Raw genomic sequence first — 21,560 nt, 5'->3', positions numbered from 1 at the left:
ATAACTCAGATTTCATCAATCCAAACACCCTTCATTACTCAATATGGGATTTTTTATTATTTTTTTATTTTTATAAAGAAAAAGGACACTCAAACCTCATGACAAACTACTCGATATAGATGAATTAGACCGGTAGCTTTTGAGAATTAGTGGTATGTTGCTTTTGAGGTTAGATTGCTCTCTTGATGGTTTGGTGATTTTTTTTTTTAGCGTATTTATCTATATTACAGAAGTTTAGCAAGTTTGTAGTTGTTAACACATAAATCTTTAAAGTCCTTAGTTCAATTGCCATTTATTGTTTTTCATTGATACAGCCTGGTAGCATCATACTTTGATAACTCTTTGAATTCTTAACTTTCCAGCACACTTGTAGTTTGATAAATCTTCTAAATTGTAACTCATTGCTCTCCATCGATTGTTGTTACTTAGCATTTTTCTCGACAATCAATGTAGAATGTTTAACAACATTAGCATCAATAGATAAAAAGTTCTCTTTATTGAGGCATTGCTGAATCACATCCTTTTGAATATGAAGTCATCATAAAACTAAGACCTTAAGAATGGTCACAAGACTTGGGAAAGTTTATCAATACATAACCGTAGCATCAATACACAAAAATTTGAAGAAAAAAAAAATCATCTCAAACGTGATCAATTCTGGATGAGTTGTGTGTTTGGGGAACTAATGTGAAGAGACATGGTAGTAGAGTAGTCTATTGGTAAGAACTTTCTTGCAGCTTAGGGGAAGAGAATCGCACTCAGAAGCTTAACTTGCTGGTTAAGTGTTGTGGAAAATTGTCTATTGATACTGAAATACTTCTGCACTGGAAAGTGGAAACTGACTCAGGTATTGGATTATTGGTTTGTCATGGAGATGGTGAGAGGAATGTTGCTCTTCAAGGCCACACCCCTGCTGTTCATTTACAAGTTTGGACTAGTCGTCAAGAAAACCATTGATTTTGAGCTTCAGAGCATCAGGTTTTGGAGAGTCTGACCTGTTTACAACAATGTTAGAGAAAGGCAGGCAAAGCTAATTCTGAGGGGAATGAAGAGAAAACCTGCAGAAACTTGCTTGGCTGTTAGTGTATCTGTTTGCTGCCTATCTTGATGGGAAAAACTATTTTTCAAATAAATATTTAGCAGAAGCTATTGCAAGATGGCCTGAATTTAAGGCATCTTATTTCTTGTGGCATGGATGTTATGAAACTGCTTATGGGAAAATCTTTCATGATCAAGTATTAACGCTTCTTAAAAATAAAAGCAACCATAATGGGATACGATGGGAGTCCCAGAGTCACTATGTTGCAGAATTTGACATCTCAGTATTGCATTTTTCACATGGAAGCTATGCTGGCTTTGGATATCACATCCACAAGACTTGGACTTGGATGGTTGATTTTCAGTTTAGAAATCTATTTCCTCACTTCTCTTCCTTTTCTTTTTTAGATTTATTGCTTCAATGGACAGTTAATCTTATAACAGAATTGTAAGATTGCTTATCAGGAGTATCATTAGACTACTTGCTCAGCAAACCCTTGTTCAGCTACATCTTGAGCGGTAATTGAATCAAATTTAAGTAAAACCATCCTTTTTATCATTCACTAGCTCCTACAGTTTGTAAGTCTTTCCCTTTGATTCCTGCTGTTTCAATGAGATGGGGAAACTTGTAATGATTATCATATGTAAGATTATAGGAGAAACGTAAACAAAGAACTTCTATGTAAAATTGAAAGCAAAGCAGCGTGAAAGTGTGCAGGTAAAAAGGGTCACATATATTGACACTTAAGAATATGTATGTTGTACAACTTTGAGAGATTACTTCCTTTACAAACCAGTAGAGAACTGCAGTACTTACCCATATATTATTATGCTTTGACACAAAAAAATATAAATCACAGTTAATTAAAAAAAGAAGAAGAAGAAGAAGACAAGTGGAAAGGAAGAAGAATTAGAAGACATTACTTTGCAAACAGCTGCCTACGCCTACCTGACTTTGGTCGCAGACTACCTGCCTCACCAATCACAATGTCATCAATTAAGTCCTTAAAAATTAACCGCTCAACATCTAATACTACCCCTGAGGTCTCACTCCAGAAATCTGTCCAACTCCCTGACTGATGCATCACATCCTCCCATAAGATACTTTTCGAATCATCCTCCTCCTCGTCCAAGCTGCCCACCGACTTCTTGGTTTGAAACTCCTCTATCTCAATGCACAATTCTTTCAAGAGCTTCTGTGCACTAAGGGCCCTCCTTGCCAGTCTGTCAGGCTTCAACCACGGCTCAGAGCACGTGCCAACTAAAGCTAACTTTTCAACAAGAATCTCATTAACAGTATCAAAAATGAGTTTTCGGTGAAATTTCTCCTGGTCTGGCTTTGAATTGGCAGCCTTTACATGACCTCTACCTTCTTTTGAGGGCAAACTGCTTGCCTTGGTTTGCTCCAAAACAAAGAATAGCTCAGGGTTGATAGGGTAGCCCGATGGGTGGAGCTGAAATGTAGTTAAGTCAGAGCCAAGGTCTCTGAGTAGGAGGCCTGAAGCTAATAAAATTTCAGATATGTATCTGTGGTCTGGATTTGTATTCTCACAGAGTGATGCTATGTAATCTGTTCTGGCTTCATCATGATTTGAGTTCAGTTGCCTAAGCTTCTGAACTAAGTGTTCAATGTTCTGTAATTTCTTGCGATTGATCTCCGAGGTAAGACCAGATCCCATGCTGTTAGATAAGAAGTTATCTGTAGGGTTCCATTGATCTTCACTGTGACAGTCATTAGAATCTTGAGCACCATCACCTGCAGCATGAATGAATATTAAAATGAGATTTGGTAGATGAAAGAAGCCTTTCTATCTTTTAATTAAATATAAACAACAACGACAATAAGAGAACTATTATTAATCTTTTGTTTATATAATCTCTACTTCCTACTACAACTTTTGTATACCTGCTCTTTTCAATCTTTTCCATTGTCCTTTTTCTTTATTATTTTCCCATATATTTTTCCTCTCAAACTAAAAAGTAAGAAAATAATGTGCCACAAAAATATACATGCAAATGTCACTCCCACACATGCTTGCATTTCATCCTGTAACTTTTTTAGGATTTCCCATTATTGTCTACCTGAATGCCATATAAACTTTACCCATGACTGACTAACTTGCCCAAATCTATAACAAATATTTTAATACATGCTATGCAAACATAACCTCAGGTCTGTCTGCCAGAATACATAATTCTTTAGTGGAACATGAACTCATCAGACCAAAAATTTAGTATCAAACTGCATGAGGGAAGCTTCCGAATTTTGTCATTGGACTCATGCAAAACTATGTTCCTACCTGCTCTTCGTTTCTTTGAATAGGACCACCAAAAACCATAACTGATTTTTCAAATTTCAGAACAACCGCTTAGATAGACAAATTCTTAGCATCTTTGAAAAGAGATCAAGATCGATATTACCAGTTTAACTTCGTAGCTAATAATCCAAGTGATTTGATTTGATTTTTTTTAAAGAAAAGAGAAGCATGTGTCCTAAGATTCCATCACAGTCAGCAAGTGGGATTTAGTCATTAAATTGTCCCGTGCCCAATTTTTAATTAGTTTAGTTGTGCCCTATCCAAGTGAAATTTTTGGGTGACAGAAACTTCACCTTTAAGGGCATTTGGTATCTGCTTCACAGGAGATGGTGCATCATCTCTATATACTGAGGCATCAAGAACAGAGACAGGACTAGGATGTTCTGGGGCAGCAGTAGCAAGTTCTGCCAATGACCCATCTTCATCCATCCTCGGAGTTGATTTCTGAAATAAGCAAAACATGACATCATTCATCTGAAGAAAAAAAATTTACATGTAAATTATTAAAATACTTTAAAGGGAAGAGAAGATCAAAAGCACCAACTTTCTGCATTGAGCCAGAAGCCGAGAACTTGACAGCCTTCATGGATGGACTCTGGGTGCCATCGATCTCGATAGATTCTGTGTTACTGGTGACTTCAATGTCTATCTTTGAATCCAAGACAATATTACTGTCTGATTGCACAGACATGTCATCTCCTTGGCAACTCAAACTTCTTGATTCGTTACTTATCTCACTCAACTGGTCATCACTTAGCTGTGAGTTAGAAGATTTAGGTCTGGCTTTTCCACCTGGGGAGCCTGAATCTTTCACATTCCGGTTGGACTGCCTTCTGGGTTTGTTTGAATCAGATGGATGAGTAGGTGGACGAGATCGCTTCTCCAACTCAAGCTTCTTCTGTTGCAGTCTTGGGCTTCCAGAACCAGAGCTCTTTACTGAACTTGTGGAGTTTTCTTTTGGTAATTGTGGAGACCTTGACGAAGACTGGGTTGATTTCATATTCCTGCCACTAGCTTTTTTGTCAGTGGAACTAACATCAGAGTTCCGGCGACTGTTTTTAGGAGACTGATCTTTAGTTGTCTGGCTATTAATTGAAGCCTTTTTTGCCTCTGCAGATCCACCACTCTGGATCTTATGCAGACCCGAAATCCCATCAATTGGAATAGCTGATGAGGCAGGTATACCAGATCCTTCAACAAGTTTAGCTGGTTTTATGATCACAATAGGGGACTCAAAAGACCTTGAAGAATTACATCCCCTACTGGGAGAAGTAATAACATGGTTGCTCTGCGAGTTTCGTTGGCTTAGTAATCTAGAATTTTGATTGGAACTCGTGCATATTGGTTCACAATCTCTTTGAATTTCAAAGTTCGAACCTTGTTCTTCTTTTCTGGTTTCTAACAGCCCCTTTGCTTGCATTGCTTCCAGGATCTGTTTAAGAGCTCTGAGATCCTTTCCAGATTGTTTAAATTCAAGATCATCCAACCTCTTCTCAATCTCATTATAAACAGAACTGAAGGAGTTTGATGCCCTTGGTGGAATTTTGGCAGGCCTGACTGATTTCTGAGAACCTCGATTTCCATCGAGCTGCTTCCATGGAGCTGGTTCAATTGGAAGCCTTGAACTTGGAATGGGTTTCATGACAAAATCAGAATTCCTCCAGCGTGGGGATGTAGGGTCTTTTGATGAGTTTCTGGGGGACTTTGGCATTCTGATTGCCCTGTTAAGTTCATTTGTTTTTGATGATTTGGAGAAGGGATCACTAGTACCTTCAACTGAACATGTTTTGATCACACCCAACTGATTATCACTAGCCGATGCTGAGTCTGGCAAGGTTTCTAAGCCCATCAACTTTGCTACAACACTAGTAGGCCGCTTCTGAGTTCCAGTTCCCGATGATTGCTGTGGATTATGGGCTTCATCATTTGAGTTGCCACCATTCTGAAAGTTTTTTGAGAGGCGATTTGGTTTTGAATCAGAGTTGGAACCCCTGAATGAACCTTCCCTACTGTCAAGTGAAAGTCTAGGCAGCTCTTTAAGCTTTATGGTGGATTTGAGGTTTTCTCGTGATTCAAAGGATAAACGATTTGTCTCTCTCCCATCATAAGAAAACCTGGGAGCATCCCTTGAAACTGAAGACCATGACCCATATTTTGCTTCATATGATGATATTGGTACTTCTTTAGCTTCATTGTGGTACCAAGGTGCTTCTTGAAGTTTAGCAAGTACTTGAAGAGACTCCTTGAGATCAACAGGTGCATTCTGCTTCATGTTAACCCCAACTCCACGAGATCCATCCACAGATTTGGACAGCTGTAAAGGCCTTGGAGAGTTTCTATGCTTTACAGCACGACCAACTGCTTCCTCTCTGGTTGTAGTTTTAATTGATAGCCCTTTGGATTCCCTATACATAGAATCCTTGACAACATCACGAAGATTCAGGGGGTGCTGCCCTAAATGCGGAGAGTTACTTGGTTGGTTAATTTCTGGGTCCCTTGAGGGAGTTTCAGGAAATATGATTTGGTCAAAGGAAGAAGTTTCCAGTTGAGCTGTTTTGTTACAGTCCAGAGAGGATAAGTTAGATGAACAAGAGGATGAGAAGGAGACTCTTGAGGATTCTGTGGAAATTCTTTGCCTCTCATTCATATTCTTGTTTAAATTCATTTCCTGCAATCACAAATTGTATTGCATGTTAACACAACAAATCATAGCACCATGCAGAACTGATGAATGCTAGATACATATTAAAGACTAGCAAATCTATTTGTTTAGTTCATTTAAAAATTTAAAATAAAAATAAAAAATAAAAAAACACATGCAAATAATTCAGAGCCAGAAAAAATTTTGCTGTTTAGAATAGATCAGTGAGAAGAAGAATAAGTGGGACACAAGCAGCCAAAGCACGGCAGATAGGGCGAGATGTTAACTAATTCTAAGAAATATTAACATGTAAAAGATCCACTTTCCTGAGTTAAGGAATACAAAATAATAGAAAAGGAAATATAGACTGAGTCCTGAACTTCAACAATAGAACTTCTAAACTAAAAATTGTTCAATAACAGGTTGAATCATGAAGTGGAATAAAAGATAAAGAAGAAAAAAAAACCACTTACGGTTGCTGCCTGTCGATGGTATACATTATTAGACTCTCTTTCCAGGCTTCCACTGTTGAAGTGGGAATTACCTATAAAAGACACAGAAGCATTAACTTTTTGGGCTCCCAGAAAACCATAAAAGATATGCTCAGCAGGATAAAATATAAGGAAAATTAGTCTTAACACACATGATCAAGAACCTAAAACTACAGGAACATGCCGTTCTTTAGATTTGGTCTAAATAAGTTTGTTTATAATATTAACTTTCATAAGCTTCATGAGATAAACATTTGTGAGATATCTATCTGCATTCATCTGTATACAGTTAGGTAACAGTCGAAATCAGGACTATTAATTGGACCATTGGCCAATGACCATGTTCTACATGTTTACATACATCCATCAATGACAAGTAACATGACATTTTAATTAGATTAAAAAGAGGGAAAACAAATGAAGACTTAATTGTTCAGATGCTACACGTGAATCAAATAAAACAACAGAGACATAGAGCAGCTCCTACATACTGATGCAATCAGTGTAAAGTCATATTTTACCAAAAGCTAAGAGATTCAGCAATACCCACATATGAAATAACAAACAGTAATAATTATTAAGCAATATCAAGTTAAGAGGAATACCTGGAGGAAGCCTCTTGTGGGTAATGCGCCTACCAGTGAGGGCATTGGGACGATCAAAGAGTTGAAGTATCCCAGTCATGCATCCTATTTGCTTCTGCAAGTCTTGGTTGTCATCTGCTAAAGAATGCAAGAGTTTTGCAGCCATCTCCACCTCCACCTCCACCTCCTCTCCTCAATATTAACACAGTTAAAATACACCTACTTCTTAGACCTCCAACATTCTTTCTCCAAATGAGAGAATTGCATCAATTTTAATCTCCTTCATGCACTTTGAATCTAAAACTCTTCAAACATGTTGCAACCAGTGCTTGCAGTTCACAATTTATCAGATATCTAACAAAATCTCTGGTGACCCAATTTAGAATCAGGGATTTTGGACCCCTCAAAGACCCAAATTTTACAAGATCTAAACCTTATCTTCCTTCTTCTTTCCTGCTTCACAATGTGCAGAAAACAAAGGAGAATTTAACTTGTTTTCAACCCTTAGTGACCATAAGAGAATAAGGCACTTTCCTCATTCATGAAATTCCAATAGCACCATTCCAAAAAGGGAAATTACCGAAAGTATCAAATTACATCTTCTTGCTTATCAACAATGCCACATAAAATCTCTCTTAGAACCCACTTTACTCCAGCTAACAACAGCTCAGAAAACAAGAAAGTTTGGCTTCAAATGAATACCTACCACACATTTGTCCTTTTGCAATCAAAAGTCCAAGCCCAGAAAAACTTCCTAACACATCAGTAAATACAATACAATACACCTTCTGGGTTTTCTCCAAAATCTCAAATTGTTGACAAAAAACACATTGAAAGCCAGTATTGTCAACAAAAAAAAAACCTTATTGGTCTTTACAGAACAAAGCAGACAATGACTTGTGTGGTAACTAGAAAAGTGCCAAAAGAAAAGGAAGGGACCCAACATTCAACACCCATCACAATATTCACACAATACTCAGAGATATCAGCAATTGAAACAGCAACATTACCTTGAACGGTCTAAAAAACAAAAAAACAAAAACAAAAACAAAAAGAAAAAGAAAAAGAAATAGGAATGCAAACTGTAAAGGAATCTTTGCAGATCCAAGAAGGGATTTTTTGCCACAGAGGAACAAGTGGAAAGACAGCTAGAAAAGAGAGGAAGGTTTGTTGTTTATCATGAAAATGTGTAATCCAATCTGGTATGAGTTTCTAAAACCATTAGCAATTTTTTTTTTTTTTTCAGAGAGAGAGAGAGAGAGAGAGAGAGTGTTTGTGTGGTGTGGTGGGACATATCCTTCCAGGCCTATCTCATACATCCATGTGGGTTGAGTGTGTGAGTGGGACTAGAGCTGTCTGCATGTGCATGTGAATTTGTCAGGAGAGAGAGAGAAATGTGAGTGGATTTAATTTAAGTACTGGAAAATTGGAAATGAGGAAAATAAATTCATCTCTCTCTCTCTCTCTCACGAGTGTACAGATTTTTTTTTATTTTTTATTTTATAATCTGGCCATTTTCTCGGATTTGTAATTCAGGAAATTACAAAGAGAAATTTTTTGAAGGCTCTAAAATGTGTGATTTTAAAAATTAAAACGGTCAAATAATTGAATTTTTATTTTTATTTTTATAAACTAAACTACTAATTTTGGCTTTTTTATTAAATCCGTTTAAGATTCGGCAACTATTGAACCAACCAGTTCAATCCAGTTTGTAATACTATGCCAAGATGTTGGCTAAAATTTTTTAATCCAAACCCCTCATTAAATCTCATGAGATTTTACTTTTTTTAATTTTTCTTAGAGCAATATTCACATTTGGTTAGCTAAAATAGTATTTCAATAAATATGCCTAATAAACCCAAACTAGCACCCACATGGGATGTACCAACTTATTAGCTAAAATGAAATTTTGTTATAGTCCTTCTCCAAAGATGGATAACATTGTAACTTAGGCAAAACCACACTAGTGAGAGATGGATAACATTGGTTCCTAAGTTCTCTCTCTCTCTCTCAACCTAGTGAGCAAAACACACTAGTGAGAGATTAGGGTTTGCCATTTTCGGATTTTCTACAAGAATTTGTACAACTTTTGGATTTAGATTGCGATATGGTTGTTGGTTGATTTGACAAAGTGGGAAAGGAGAATACAGGTTTGCGTGAGAGTAGAAAAAAGAAAATTAGAGTATAAAGTAGAGAATAAGAAATGTGTGTTCTAAAAAATAGTTGGTTAAAAATTAAAATACACAAAATTAGATTTCATTTTTTTCTACATAATAGATTTTAGAGAGAAAATTTTAAATAAAATTACTACGATGCTCTTAAGTCTTAGCATTAGCATCCAGTTTTTCAAATTGTATATGTTGGTATATTTTAGCATCAAAGTACAAAAAAGGCTCATTACCCGGTCTTTTAATTGTAAAAAAAAAATTACACTCTTGCTACAGTACCATTCTAAATCTAAGATAGTACTGTATCAAGATTGTATAATAAGAAAATTTTTTTTTACTCTCTAATTCATCTTCTCTCTCCTCTCTCTCTCTCTCTCTCTCTCTCTCTCTCTCTCTCTCTCTCTCATTATTGCATTTCTCTTTCTCTCTCTTTCTTTCGACTCTTTCTTCTTCAAACCCGATTCATCTTCTACTCTTTCTTCGTCTCTCTCTTAGACATGAAGACAATGACAGTAGAGGCGTGGAGAGTGTGGGTTTGATTTTGGGTAGGTTCTGATAGGATTTGTTATGGGTGGGTTTTAGTTTTGGGTGGGCTCCGACAGGGTGGGTTCAAGGTGGAAAAGGTGGGTTTCATGGTGGGAGAGGTGGGTTTCAATTGTGTGGATTTTTTCTTTGATTTTTTTGTGGGTTTCTATGTATGGTGGTGGTGGGTGTGTTGTTGTGGTGGTGTCTCTGGTTATGGTGGCAAAGGTGGGTTTCAATTGTGTGGATTTTTGCTTTAATTTTTTGTGGGTTTCTGTATATGATGGTGGTGGTGGGGTGGGTTGATGCCATGGTGGTGTATCTGATGGGTTTCCTTGGTGGGTCTGGTGAGTGGTTGTTGGTTACTAATTCAAGTTTGATTTTTTCCTATGGGTTTGATTCTCACTGTGGCTGTGGTTGTGACTGTAGTGTTTGGTGGGTTTTTTAGCGATGGTTTTGTGGGTTTTATAGGTGGAGGTGGTGCTGGATTTTATGGGTTTTGTTCCCAGTGGTGGTGGGTTTCTTGTGGCAGATGTGGTGGTGATGGGTGGATGAAAGAGAGAGACAATGAGAAAAAAAAGATAAATAGAGTGATGGAGGAGAAGAGAGATAGAGAGATTGAATTGTATTATTTTATTGGGTAATATATATTATTTTAATAAGTTGAACAGGAAAATAAACTTTGAAATATTAGGTGTGTTGTAAAATGGTATGGTGTAATAGATAAAATAGCTTTTGAGATCATAAAATGAGTTTTTTTGAAAAAACTGAATACTAAGGCCCATTTGGTACATGCGTTTAAAAACTGAAAATTGTTGTTTGCAAACATTTGTGAAAATACGTAGGGGTGAAAAGTGTGTAAAAATGCGTGAAATATTGTTTAAAAACTGAATAGGGTTGTTTGAAAACACCAACCAAACACCCCCTTAATGCTCTAGGGCTATTTTTTCACACTTGTCAGATACTGATTTACCATATTGCCCTCTAATTATTCAATGGTCAGACTTTCATATTGGCCATCTTAAGAGACAAAATTATAAAAAATAAAAAGCAGAAAGAGATAGCAATAATTCAATAATGATAGAAGATGAATAAACTAATCCTTGATGACTGATAAGTGGCAGCTAGTATCCACTTATTATACTGAAAATCAAATAATACAACTTGCTGCACAGGTAGGAGGTTATTAAAAACCCACAAATAAAACAAACCAAAAGACAAAGCACACATAAATACACCATAGTCTAGTACAATGCTGGATATCTGAGCCATTTACATCACAGTTATAATAACTTAATAAGGTAGTTGGGATGGCCTTGACAAGAATGAGATTCATCCACAATGACCAAAAAATGTACCAATCTGACTGACTGAACACATTGCATATTGATGGTGAGTAACTTTAGGTGGGTAGGAAGATGCAGTAATGGAAATTTACATTATAGAGTAATAATTAACAAGTTCAGGGAAGTGCTATAGACGTGAAGGCTATTACCACAAGCAAAAGTAGTTTTTTTTTTTTTTTTTTTCTATATACTCTTAAGCCATACATTAATTATTTATTTTAGAAAAATTTTTATAAAAAATTAAAAAAATTATCAAAAAAGTTAATCACTTTTTTACTTTCCCATAAAAAAAATTCTTAAATGGTTTATTAATTTATATCCTAAGGATATACGTTAGTAAAACTTTTTTTTTATATATATAGTAGTTAATAATTTGTTGAAGTAGCTACTTTTTCATCTCTATTTAAGAAAATAATTGGCCTAGAAACAGTCTCAAAAAATTAGGTGACAGTGAGCTCCAGTAATTAGAAACAGCCTCAAACATAGGTGCCTCATTATTTTCGGTTTGGTTTACTATTGGGTTATAGACATTGAAGCAATTGTTTCCCACAAAATAAAAAAGTTATTGTATGAGGTAGAGGAATAAATGTTGACCTACTTTTCATTATATTATGAAATTATTAATGCTAAAGAGATATTATAAGGGGTGGTACAATAATCAAGGTTTAAAAGAAAACATTCTTATTCTTATTTTGTTTTTTGTTTTTTTTTTTTACCAAGCGATGATGAAGGTTTAAAATAATGAAACTAAAAACGTGGAAAGTGATTAGTTTTTGTCAACTCTTACAAAAGGGCAGTTATAAATGAGGTTTCTTCTTTAATTTTCTTTGTTTTTGTTTTTAAATTTTCTTTGTTGATGTTTGCAGAATTCCTTTGTTTTATATTTGCTCTAATATTTAAACTCTAAGTAGTTGGGTTATTTTAATGAAGCCGTGTCAACATAGCACTACACGGAGGCCACCATCCTCAAAGACCAAAAAAGTCCTAAACGATATTTAAAGGTCATGGTTAAAGACTAATCAGAATTTAGAAATTATTAGTGTATGATTTATGACTTTCTGGCAATAGGAGTTAAAGTCTTGTCTGAGTGCAAAGTTTTCCCCTCACTGTCACAAGACTAACAACTAATTGGTGGGTATTTTGTTTTTGTTTTTTTCCTATTAGAGCATCTGCATTCATTTTTTCTAATTCTATCTTATTTTATCATCTTAAAAATCATTTTATCAATTATACAATACCAATTTTCAATTCACCAACATCCAAACTTCTATTTTACCATACTACACATTAAAATAATATAAAAATAACAGTATAAAAATATTTCTCAATTCTCTCTTTATTCTCTGTTTCTCTTCCTCTGTCAACCTTCTCAGTCACACCACCCCGACCGTTCACCTTCTCAGTCACACCACCTCCACTGTCCACATTCTCAGTCAACCTTCTCAGTCCAAAATCAAAACAAGAAAAACCCAAATTACTCGCCGATCAAACACAAGAAACCCAAAATCAAAACAAGAAACTCATTCCACTCGCCGATCAAAACAAGGAACCCAAAACACAAAGAACCATCGAACTTGAAACCAACCCACACCACATACCCAGCAACCACCGTGAACACAAACCTTAACCATAACCCATTGCACCACCACCACCACTGATGAGCATCACTGTGAACAAAACCCACCACCAAAAAAAAAAAAAAAAAAAAAGACAGACCCACGGTGAGCAAGTGCAGACCTACGGCAAGCAAATCCCAAACCCATGGTGGTAAACCCACGGTGAGCAGATCCCAGATTTACGCCGGCAAACTCGGACCCACGGCAAGCACACCCAATCGCCACTCAGACCCACGGCAAACTCAGACCCATCAAGATACTGAAATTATTGAAGAAACGGCGGTGGAAGAGAACAAAGACGAAGAAGCCCAAATTTCCATGGAAGGCTCGACAAAGAGAAAGCTGGAGATTCCGGCGATACCGTAATTGTTGATTTTGAATTGGAAGAAGACGATTGGGAAGAAGGTGAAGAGAAGAATCAGGAGAAGTTGTGCGAAAAGGCGAATGGTAGCAAGAGGCCGATCTGCTATGGTGTGGTGGCTCGTCGTGGTGTGGTGGCCGTGGCTATGGGTTTTGGGTCTGTAGAGAGAAGGAAGAGAGCAGAGAGAGAAGGAAGAGAGCAGAGAGAGAACGAGAGAGAGAGAGAGAGAGAGAGAGAGAGAGAGAGAGAGAGGAGAGAGAAAGTGATGGAATTTTTTAATAAAAAGGAAGAGAGAGAGAATTAAATAATATTATTTGTATTTACCATTAAGCTACAGTGCATTCTACATTTAGAATGACACTGTAGCCGGATTGTAAAAATATTTACAATTCTTGGCTTTTACAATATTCAATGGAGTGATGGTTTTGGGGGGCTAAATGGGAAATTGGCTTTGCATTTGCCATTTGGCCTATACGTTGTGGATGCTCTTATTCCTGTTATTTTCTCTATTCTATTAAAAAAACATCTGGCATAAACTAACCCTCTCAGAATTGCTATGTTACCGTATGATGTCCTAAATTGTGTAAATTTGATTGTATGGGTACTTAACTCAAAATTTAAATATAAAAAAAAAAAAACAAACATACATACATACATACATATATGTTGTGTGGGTATATGTTGAATCTCACATTAAATTTTTAGTGAGAGATCTTATGTATATAAATGATGATGACAACCTCAATTAAAACTTGACTAGTTAGACGTTCCAACTCATTGGCTTAACTTTTAAGTCTAGTGGTGCCCTTTATCTACAATCTTCTTCTCAAAAAAGTGGTGCCTTTATAATAGGGTCATGGCTGACTATGTCATTAATTAAGACCCTAAAATTTTAGTTTAATAATTAAGAAAGTAATCTTATTTTTTCTTTCTCACCCCAATAAAGCCTCTAAAATTGTTGATAAATAGAATTCTAACCTAATTAAAATCCTAAAATGTTTTTAAATAATTGTTTTAAGTTTTAACTATAAATTGTGAACAAGTCTCAATCACAATAAATTGTTAACTTTTATCATACAATGTCCTATTTGACTGCATATCAATCAATCTCTCTCTTTCTTAACTTTCCTTTACCATACATTGCTTTACCCAAAGTAAATTAATTTTTTTTAATTATATTTTTAATTGATTATATCACAGTAACATTACGTGATTCATCATATTATAATTGAAAATTAGATGTTAACAAAATCTAATATAAAAACTTAATTAATAATTTTGTATTTTAAAAAGCCATAAAACTATTAATCACTCATTCTTGCCCTTCTATTCCATATATGAATATTTCAAAATGGGACTAAATCACTAAAAGACCTCACTAGACTGACATTTGGATGCTACTAAAGTTGAGGAAATAACCTTTTCCTATTTCAAGAATATCTTTTCCACCTTGGCACCTACAGAATTGGAGCCTGCATGGCAGGAGTTGATGGAGTTGTGACCAGAAGAGGGGCTCACGCTCAACTTCCTCATGGAAGCTATAACATAAAAATACCTTCCACTCTTTATCAAAAATGAATTCAGAGAAATACTGATAATTTCATGTAAGCTTATTTTGGAAAATCCAGAAGTTTCAAATATTGATATATATTATTCTATGGATTCTGTCCTTGCAGTCCTGAGTTTGAGGGATGACAAACTAAATAAATAAGTAGGGGTTGTAATTCAGTGCTATGTCAGGTTCCTTAAGCACAATGGCACCCCCACCCATTACTGCTTTGTCAAATTCTGCTTGTATTTCACCATTCACCTATTAATTCTCTCTCTCTCTCTCTCTCTCTCTCTCTCTCTCTCTCTCTCTCTCTGCAGCACTATATAAAAGCATGGAGTATGATGCATAATCATACAACTTAACACTGTTGTTTTTTTCCTTCTTTTTGGGTAGAATTTATATATGATGTCTGTTTTGGCAACATCAGCAACATGTACATTTCATCTTTTATTAATGTTCAACGTAAAATAAAAGCTTTTGTGGGATGTCATGTCACCATGATTGAACAGAAGCCCACCTCAACTACTCGAGCCACCTTTAAGACTTGTCTTGTATATGATCATGAAATCAGCACAAAATTTACTCTGTACTTGCTGGTAACAAACATTAACATGGCTTTAGCCAAAAACAAACATACATCATTGACACATAACAGAATTATTAGCTCTTTAAACACAATCATTTCAAATAAGTGTTTCTTTTCTGCTTAATAAGTATTCATTCATAATCAAGTTACCAGATTTTTTTTCTTGTTTTTTGCCAAGCATTCAATAAATTTCTTTCAATAAATAAGTGTCTATAATTTCGTTTTGAAATGCTTCAGATATTGTCTATTTTGAAGTTTGAACAAGTCAATACATATGAGATCCATAATTTTCAGAAGTTGTCTTTCTTATTTCCTTTATTTAAGTTTAAATTCTGTGTTTTCTAAACATGAATAACTTTTTAGTTAAAAACAACGCATTAAACAATGTAACTAATTAATTTAAGACAAAAGAGAGTACATAAAAATGGTGGTTATGACTTTATGAATTATGATAGAGTAGTACTAGAGTTATTACTAATTTTATTACATAAATTTTATTTTATTTTTAAGCATACTATATGAATTTCATAAAGTGCTGTGCATGTCAACTTTTAAATTTTAAAAAAAAAAAATTATTCTATTGATGTGGCACTGGTTATCTTAATTCTTAATTGTCTTGTCAGTTTGTTTTTTTTTAAGATACTTTGCATTAAAATCAATATTATATTTTTAGCATTTTCCATCATGATAGCCTTTTTATCTTAAAGGAAACAAAAATGTTGGCTTTAATTTCACAGAGAGAGAGAGAGAGAGAGAGAGAGAGAGAGAGATGATACTGAAATTTCAGAGAGAGAGAGAGAGAAAGAGAGAAGATACTAATTGGTGGGTATTATGTGAATTTTTATTTTTTATTTTTTATTTTTTATTTTTTTGCTGAATGAAAATATAAATATACAAAGATCATACCAACATTCACAACTTTTTTCATTTAGCAAAAGTTGTGAATGTTGGTATGATCTTTGTATATTTTCTTATATAACTGGTGAAACTGTGGAATAATGCTATTGTAGAGAGGTGTACGACATCCTCATGAAAGTTGTTGAATTTAGAAATGATCCTTGCATCTTTTCTTAAAAATTAACAAAAAATTATATCCAAACTTTTCATAATTATGCTAATGACACTGACTTGGGTAAATGATTGCTCACATGCATATTGGTAAACGTGGCCTGCCTACCATTCAAACGAAATTGCCTACAAAGGCCCACCTTATTCTTATATATTATATGATAAAAAGGAATATTTATATAATCAATTTCAATTTTTTCGCAATTACTTTTTCACTCTAGGCAAAGTTTTTTTTTTTCTCTATCCCTCTTTTTAATAAATTCATTTATTAACAAAGCTTAGGTGAAACACAGTTTAATTACTAGTTTTCCACTTTTGTTTGCTTTGTTATTGCCCAAAATATTAGAAATGTATAACGGAGATAGATGGAGGTCTTAATTTGAAACAATTTTATAAATTTATGGCTTAATTAACAAAATTAAAAACATGTGACATAATTTAAAATATGGTGTAAACTTTGGGCATTCTTATGTGATAGTTTATTGTTGTGAAATATAAGAAAAATAGTAAAATAGCTAGCAAGTATCACAACACACAAAAATTAATGTATAGTTGAGCTAACTAAAACTTATTACCACACGTATATAAAAGAGATGGGAAGAGAACGTGACGAAATAGAATTAAGGGTGTCCTGTCCCCTCTTCAAAGCAAGGAAACCCCATGCAAGACGGGGTGGAAGTTGTTTGTCATCTCGAAAATGGAAGCTTTGACATTAATAATGTAGTGATGAAAAAGAAAAGGGAGGGATGTATAGTAATGAGAGAGCTAAAAGAGTAAGAAAATAAGTATTTTGAGATATGACAATAGAAATATGCACTAAAATTTAAAAAAAAAAATTATAAATAAGATATGCATATATAAAAATAAAAATAAAAGATTAAACCCTTCTTTGCCCCGTCATCTCTTTACCATTCCTTACTCAATGCTTTGGTATTGCACAATTCAGTTTATCATCATTTTAAAAATAAAAATAAAAATTCTAATACTCCTTATACGGTACAACATAAACTGTATATATTTCTCAGTCAACTTGATCGTTAAAGGGTTACCTTTTGCTACGCATGACCGTATATTTTGAGATCGAATGCATGCATTTGAGTTTGTCACGCTAAAGGCACACAGCAATGCCTTTATCTGCAAGCAATTGAAAAGGAGAGATAGTGATACACACACTGAGACAGAAGGAAGGGATTAGGAAAGAGATGCAACCCCACATGAAATAATGAGAAGGAAATTTACATGTGGTGTGCCTGAACTCTATTAGGCAACACCAACTAACCTATCTCAATCATCTAAACCCACGTTCCAAGGAACATTACTCATTCTTCTTCCCTTTGATTGCCATATTATTCCTTACTTTTCAAAAAAACTTCATCCCCACCAAGATTCATCATGCGCATAGAGTCATAGAGTCATAGACATTTCGATAAGTGAGAAAATTATAATTACAATGGTGGGATCAAACCCTAACGTTTATCCAATCAATAGCATAAAGTCATGATTTGAGAGAGAGAGAATAAGTTATAGTTTCCAAAAAAGTATCTTCTATTGAGTGAACATGAAATGAGCTATGAGTATTCCATGTTGAGGGCCTATAGTAGGGTAAAGTTAGGGTCCTTTTCAGTATCTTTCTCGATTGAGATAGATTGAAAAAGTAATGAGTGATAAGATATATCCAAAACTATAAACAGGTCTAACTATAAGCTTCGGTTGTAAGAAAAGTGATTTTTGATTTGAAAAACAGCTTTGTATGTATATAATATATTTTATCAGAATAAGTGTAAAGAAAGCTACTGTTTCATTTTTCTCTTGCTAGTCAAAGAGCGAACATATATATTTCCAATAACACTGATGAGAAAATATAATAAACATTTGGAGATTTCTTCTAAATGTTTTAAAAAAAAATACTTGGAAAAGTGAGAAAAAAGAATTTTATATGAAGCTATGCATAAGATACATTAAAAGAATATCATTTTTGTGTTCCTATTTTATAAATTAGGACTTGCCAGTTGCCATGTATTATTTTCAATATCTTATAAAATATTAAAGTTTTAATATATATATATATATATATATATCTATGTATGTATGTATGTATCGGACACATGACTTATTATAATTAGTAGAGAATAAAGTGAAACACAAAAAGTGTAGTTTAGAGGACGTGTAAATAATAATACCACCAAAATTTCACTCAATTCTTGGCTAGCTTATTTGTTATGATTAAATAAAAAGTAAAGTTTAACTACAAAATTAGTTGTAGTCTAAGACTACAACATTACTCAATAAAATAAGCATTACTACATATTTTGAAAATCTAACCGTTGTATTACATGTTCTTTATGTTCTTAATATACATGTCAAATTTTGTATCAATTGAATATTATGTACCAATTACCATATGATATATAAGCTTATATATTATGTATAATTTTAAACTATAAAAACTTACAATTTAAACAATTTATTAATGACTTAGCTTATTAATCTTTGAACAAAATTTCTCTCCAAACTAGTTTGGAGAGAAACCCTACAAACTCATCATATATCTTTATATTGAGCTTGAATTTTGAAAATCTAACCGTTAAATTGCATGCTCTTATTACATTCTTAATGTTTACAAAATTTCAAGAAAATCAAAGATCAATTGCTATGTCATCAAATAAATGTAATAATTTCAAGTTTTTGTAACCTAAAGTTATATAAAAAAAATAAGTTAATTGATCAAATAGTAAATAACATACAATTTGAACGAAATTTGATACGCATGTTAAGAATATAAGGAACATGAAATTCAACGGTTAGATTTTCAAAATTCACTCCAAAAAAAGAAATATACGAAAAGTTTGATGAGTTTCTCTCCAAACTAGTTTGAAGAGAATCTTTGTTCTTTATCAAAATTCACCTACAATAAAAAGATATTAACTAAGGTTATAGCCCTAAGCTACAACCAATTTTGTACCTAAATTTTGTCCTTAAATAAAATACCTCAAAAGCTAGAGGAAATATATTTATAACAAAATCCAAAGCTACAAACTGATAGTATCAATACATTAATGATATGAATAAAATCAAGACACAAAAATTCACACTAATGTTTTTTCATACTAGTTCAAGTAATAACATGTTGTAATTAATACATAAATTGCGAAGCTCTTTCTTGGAAACTTGAATTCCAGCCCTTACTCCCCCACACTCCACAAGCTTTTAATACATAAATTAAAATCCTATGTTGTTGTAGAATCATGTGGCAGAGATGGTGCTTTACTTATAACCATTGTTATTAATACCGTTTCGGACCCCGTTTCGGTTTGTCCAGTGGAATGGAATATTTCGGTACCGGCCGATTTCGGCGTACCGTTTTAAGGTGTTTCGGGTTTCTAAAAATTAAATTATATATATTTTTGTAAAACATAAAATTGTCAATTCTAATAAATAAATAACTAAGTTTCAAATAATACAAATCATTTAGTCTTAACTCTTAAGTCTTAAATGTCAATAATAACATCTATTTAACATCACACAACAAGAAGATTTACAAGACAATAACTAAACATCAAATAATACAAAACATTAAGTCTTAACTCTTATGTCTTAAACCTCAATACAACATCAAACAATAGGAAGATTTATAACAAGTCATTACTCATTACATAAACCCATAATAATTAATAACTAATAAGCCAATAAAATTTATAACATAATATTAGTCCTCCTCATCATCATCCATGAGAGAAGGATCAAATTCATCATCAAAAGAACTCCCATAAGAACCACCAACACCCATTGGAAGATTTGTCAAGTCATGTTCATTGTTGTCATCATCATCATCAACATCAATAGTTTCAAGTTCAGCATCCTCTTCCACATTCCCTATGGCTGTCTGGTTCATTAAGACAATCCCAATTTACGTCATCCGGATTAAGAAGTGCGTTCTTCAGCCACCCAATCTCCCATCAAGTCAATGTTATCCAAGCTTATAGGATCTAATGCATACTTATTCCTTTGAATGTTCCTACCAATGAAATTATTAAACATTAGTAACATTTTATAAATTATAATTATTTGAAAGTACATTTCATTTACATATGAGTAACGATGATAAATTTACCTTTGTCGAAGCCTCAAATTATAATGGACAAAGACCAAATCATTTACTCGCTTATGTTCCAATCTATTTCTCTTCTTTGAGTGAACATGTTCAAATGTGCTCCAATTTCTCTCACAACCAGTTGCACTACAACATTGACTAAGCACACGAATGGCAAATGATTGTAAATCAGGAGCTCCAAGGCCAAATTGCTCCCACCATGAAACTACAATAACAAATAAAAATATAAAATAAGCATTGCCCATGTAATCTTACAATAACAAAAATAAAGGATAAATAGACATATTGAAAGCAAATAGAAATACTATTAAATTATTAATGATTACCCTGGATTTAGTCTCTCTCGTTGGCGGATTGCTAGTGATGTGCCAAAGTCACCAATTGACTTTTTGTACTCATCAAGTTGTGAACTTATTTTGTCTTGAATGTCAGGATCGGGAACCAACCTCATTAGAGTGCTTAGCAACCCTCTTTGAACTTCATTTTGCCTTTTAAATGAAGGCCTAAAGTAAATTGCAGGGTTAAGAAAGCAACCTGCTGCATGCAAAGGACTATGAAGTTGTTTGTCCCATCTAGCATCAATAACTCTAATATAATGTCCATACAAAGAAACTTTGTTCTTTAACCTTCTTTTTATTTCCTCTTTTGCTTTGTCCATTGCTTTATACAAGTACCCCATAGCAGGTTTCTCATCCCCATCAACAAGACGAAGTACTCTAACTAAAGGCTCACTAACTTTCACTATGTGTGTGCATTGAGACCGAAATGAATAATCTTCTAAAACAATTTTACTAATCTCCTTCCCAACAGCGGTCTTAGCATGGGGGCATGAAAGCCATTTATCACTAGTGAACATTTGTCTAAGCTCTTTTTTGAACCTTAGCATGCTTTGTAGACTTAAGAAGTTAGTGGCAAACCTTGTAATTGCAGGACGACATAACTCTCTTCCATTTGTAAAATCTTGCCTCATCAAGTCTAAAACAACTCCATGGTTGTAAATGAACTTTGTTATCTTTTTTGCCTTCTTAATTGCTTCATCAACAAGAGGGAACCACTTAGGATTAGCAATATTCTCCAACATCAAGTCTATGCAATAGCAGCCGCACAAGGAGACCAAAATAAAGTACCATACTTCGCTGCAATTTTTTTCCAGCTTTT

The 21,560-nt window shown here is 34.1% G+C and overlaps 2 protein-coding genes across 2 annotated transcripts; both read right to left on the bottom strand.

Annotated features, from left to right (window-relative positions):
- Nucleotides 1-1,749: 1,749 nt before the first annotated feature.
- On the bottom strand, nucleotides 1,750-8,310 carry LOC142631566 (protein LONGIFOLIA 1). Its single transcript, XM_075805753.1, has 5 exons — nucleotides 7,094-8,310; nucleotides 6,471-6,541; nucleotides 3,901-6,024; nucleotides 3,650-3,800; nucleotides 1,750-2,794 (listed from the first exon to the last, which is right to left on the bottom strand). The coding sequence occupies exons 1-5, from the start codon at nucleotides 7,236-7,238 to the stop codon at nucleotides 1,959-1,961; spliced, it is 3,327 nt and encodes a 1,108-aa protein (XP_075661868.1). The 5' UTR covers nucleotides 7,239-8,310; the 3' UTR covers nucleotides 1,750-1,958.
- On the bottom strand, nucleotides 7,946-21,483 carry LOC142632767 (uncharacterized). The gene is made up of 5 exons (XM_075807111.1): nucleotides 20,781-21,483; nucleotides 20,403-20,607; nucleotides 20,237-20,306; nucleotides 20,073-20,174; nucleotides 7,946-8,092 (listed from the first exon to the last, which is right to left on the bottom strand). The coding sequence occupies exons 1-5, from the start codon at nucleotides 21,481-21,483 to the stop codon at nucleotides 7,946-7,948; spliced, it is 1,227 nt and encodes a 408-aa protein (XP_075663226.1).
- Nucleotides 21,484-21,560: the final 77 nt, after the last annotated feature.

This window comes from Castanea sativa, chromosome 4 (genome assembly GCF_040712315.1).
Source record: "Castanea sativa cultivar Marrone di Chiusa Pesio chromosome 4, ASM4071231v1".
In the NCBI taxonomy this organism is placed as follows: Eukaryota; Viridiplantae; Streptophyta; class Magnoliopsida; order Fagales; family Fagaceae; genus Castanea; species Castanea sativa.
This window is presented reverse-complemented; position numbering and strand designations above follow the sequence as displayed.

Bases quoted from the DNA above. Each gene is read 5' to 3' on its own strand.
- LOC142632767 (XM_075807111.1), bottom strand. From the start codon at position 21,483: ATGTTGGAGAATATTGCTAATCCTAAGTGGTTCCCTCTTGTTGATGAA. The intron at 20,307-20,402 runs GTAAATTTATCA...TTTCATTGGTAG, and splicing joins AATTTGAGGCTTCGACAAAG to GAACATTCAAAGGAATAAGT. The intron at 8,093-20,072 runs GTTGGTGGTTCT...TTTGTTTTTTAG, and splicing joins TGACAAATCTTCCAATGGGT to ACCGTTCAAGGTAATGTTGC.
- LOC142631566 (XM_075805753.1), bottom strand. From the start codon at position 7,238: ATGGCTGCAAAACTCTTGCATTCTTTAGCAGATGACAACCAAGACTTG. The intron at 3,801-3,900 runs GTTGGTGCTTTT...TGCTTATTTCAG, and splicing joins CTTCTGGCTCAATGCAGAAA to AAATCAACTCCGAGGATGGA. The intron at 2,795-3,649 runs GTGAAGTTTCTG...TTCATGCTGCAG, and splicing joins GATACCAAATGCCCTTAAAG to GTGATGGTGCTCAAGATTCT.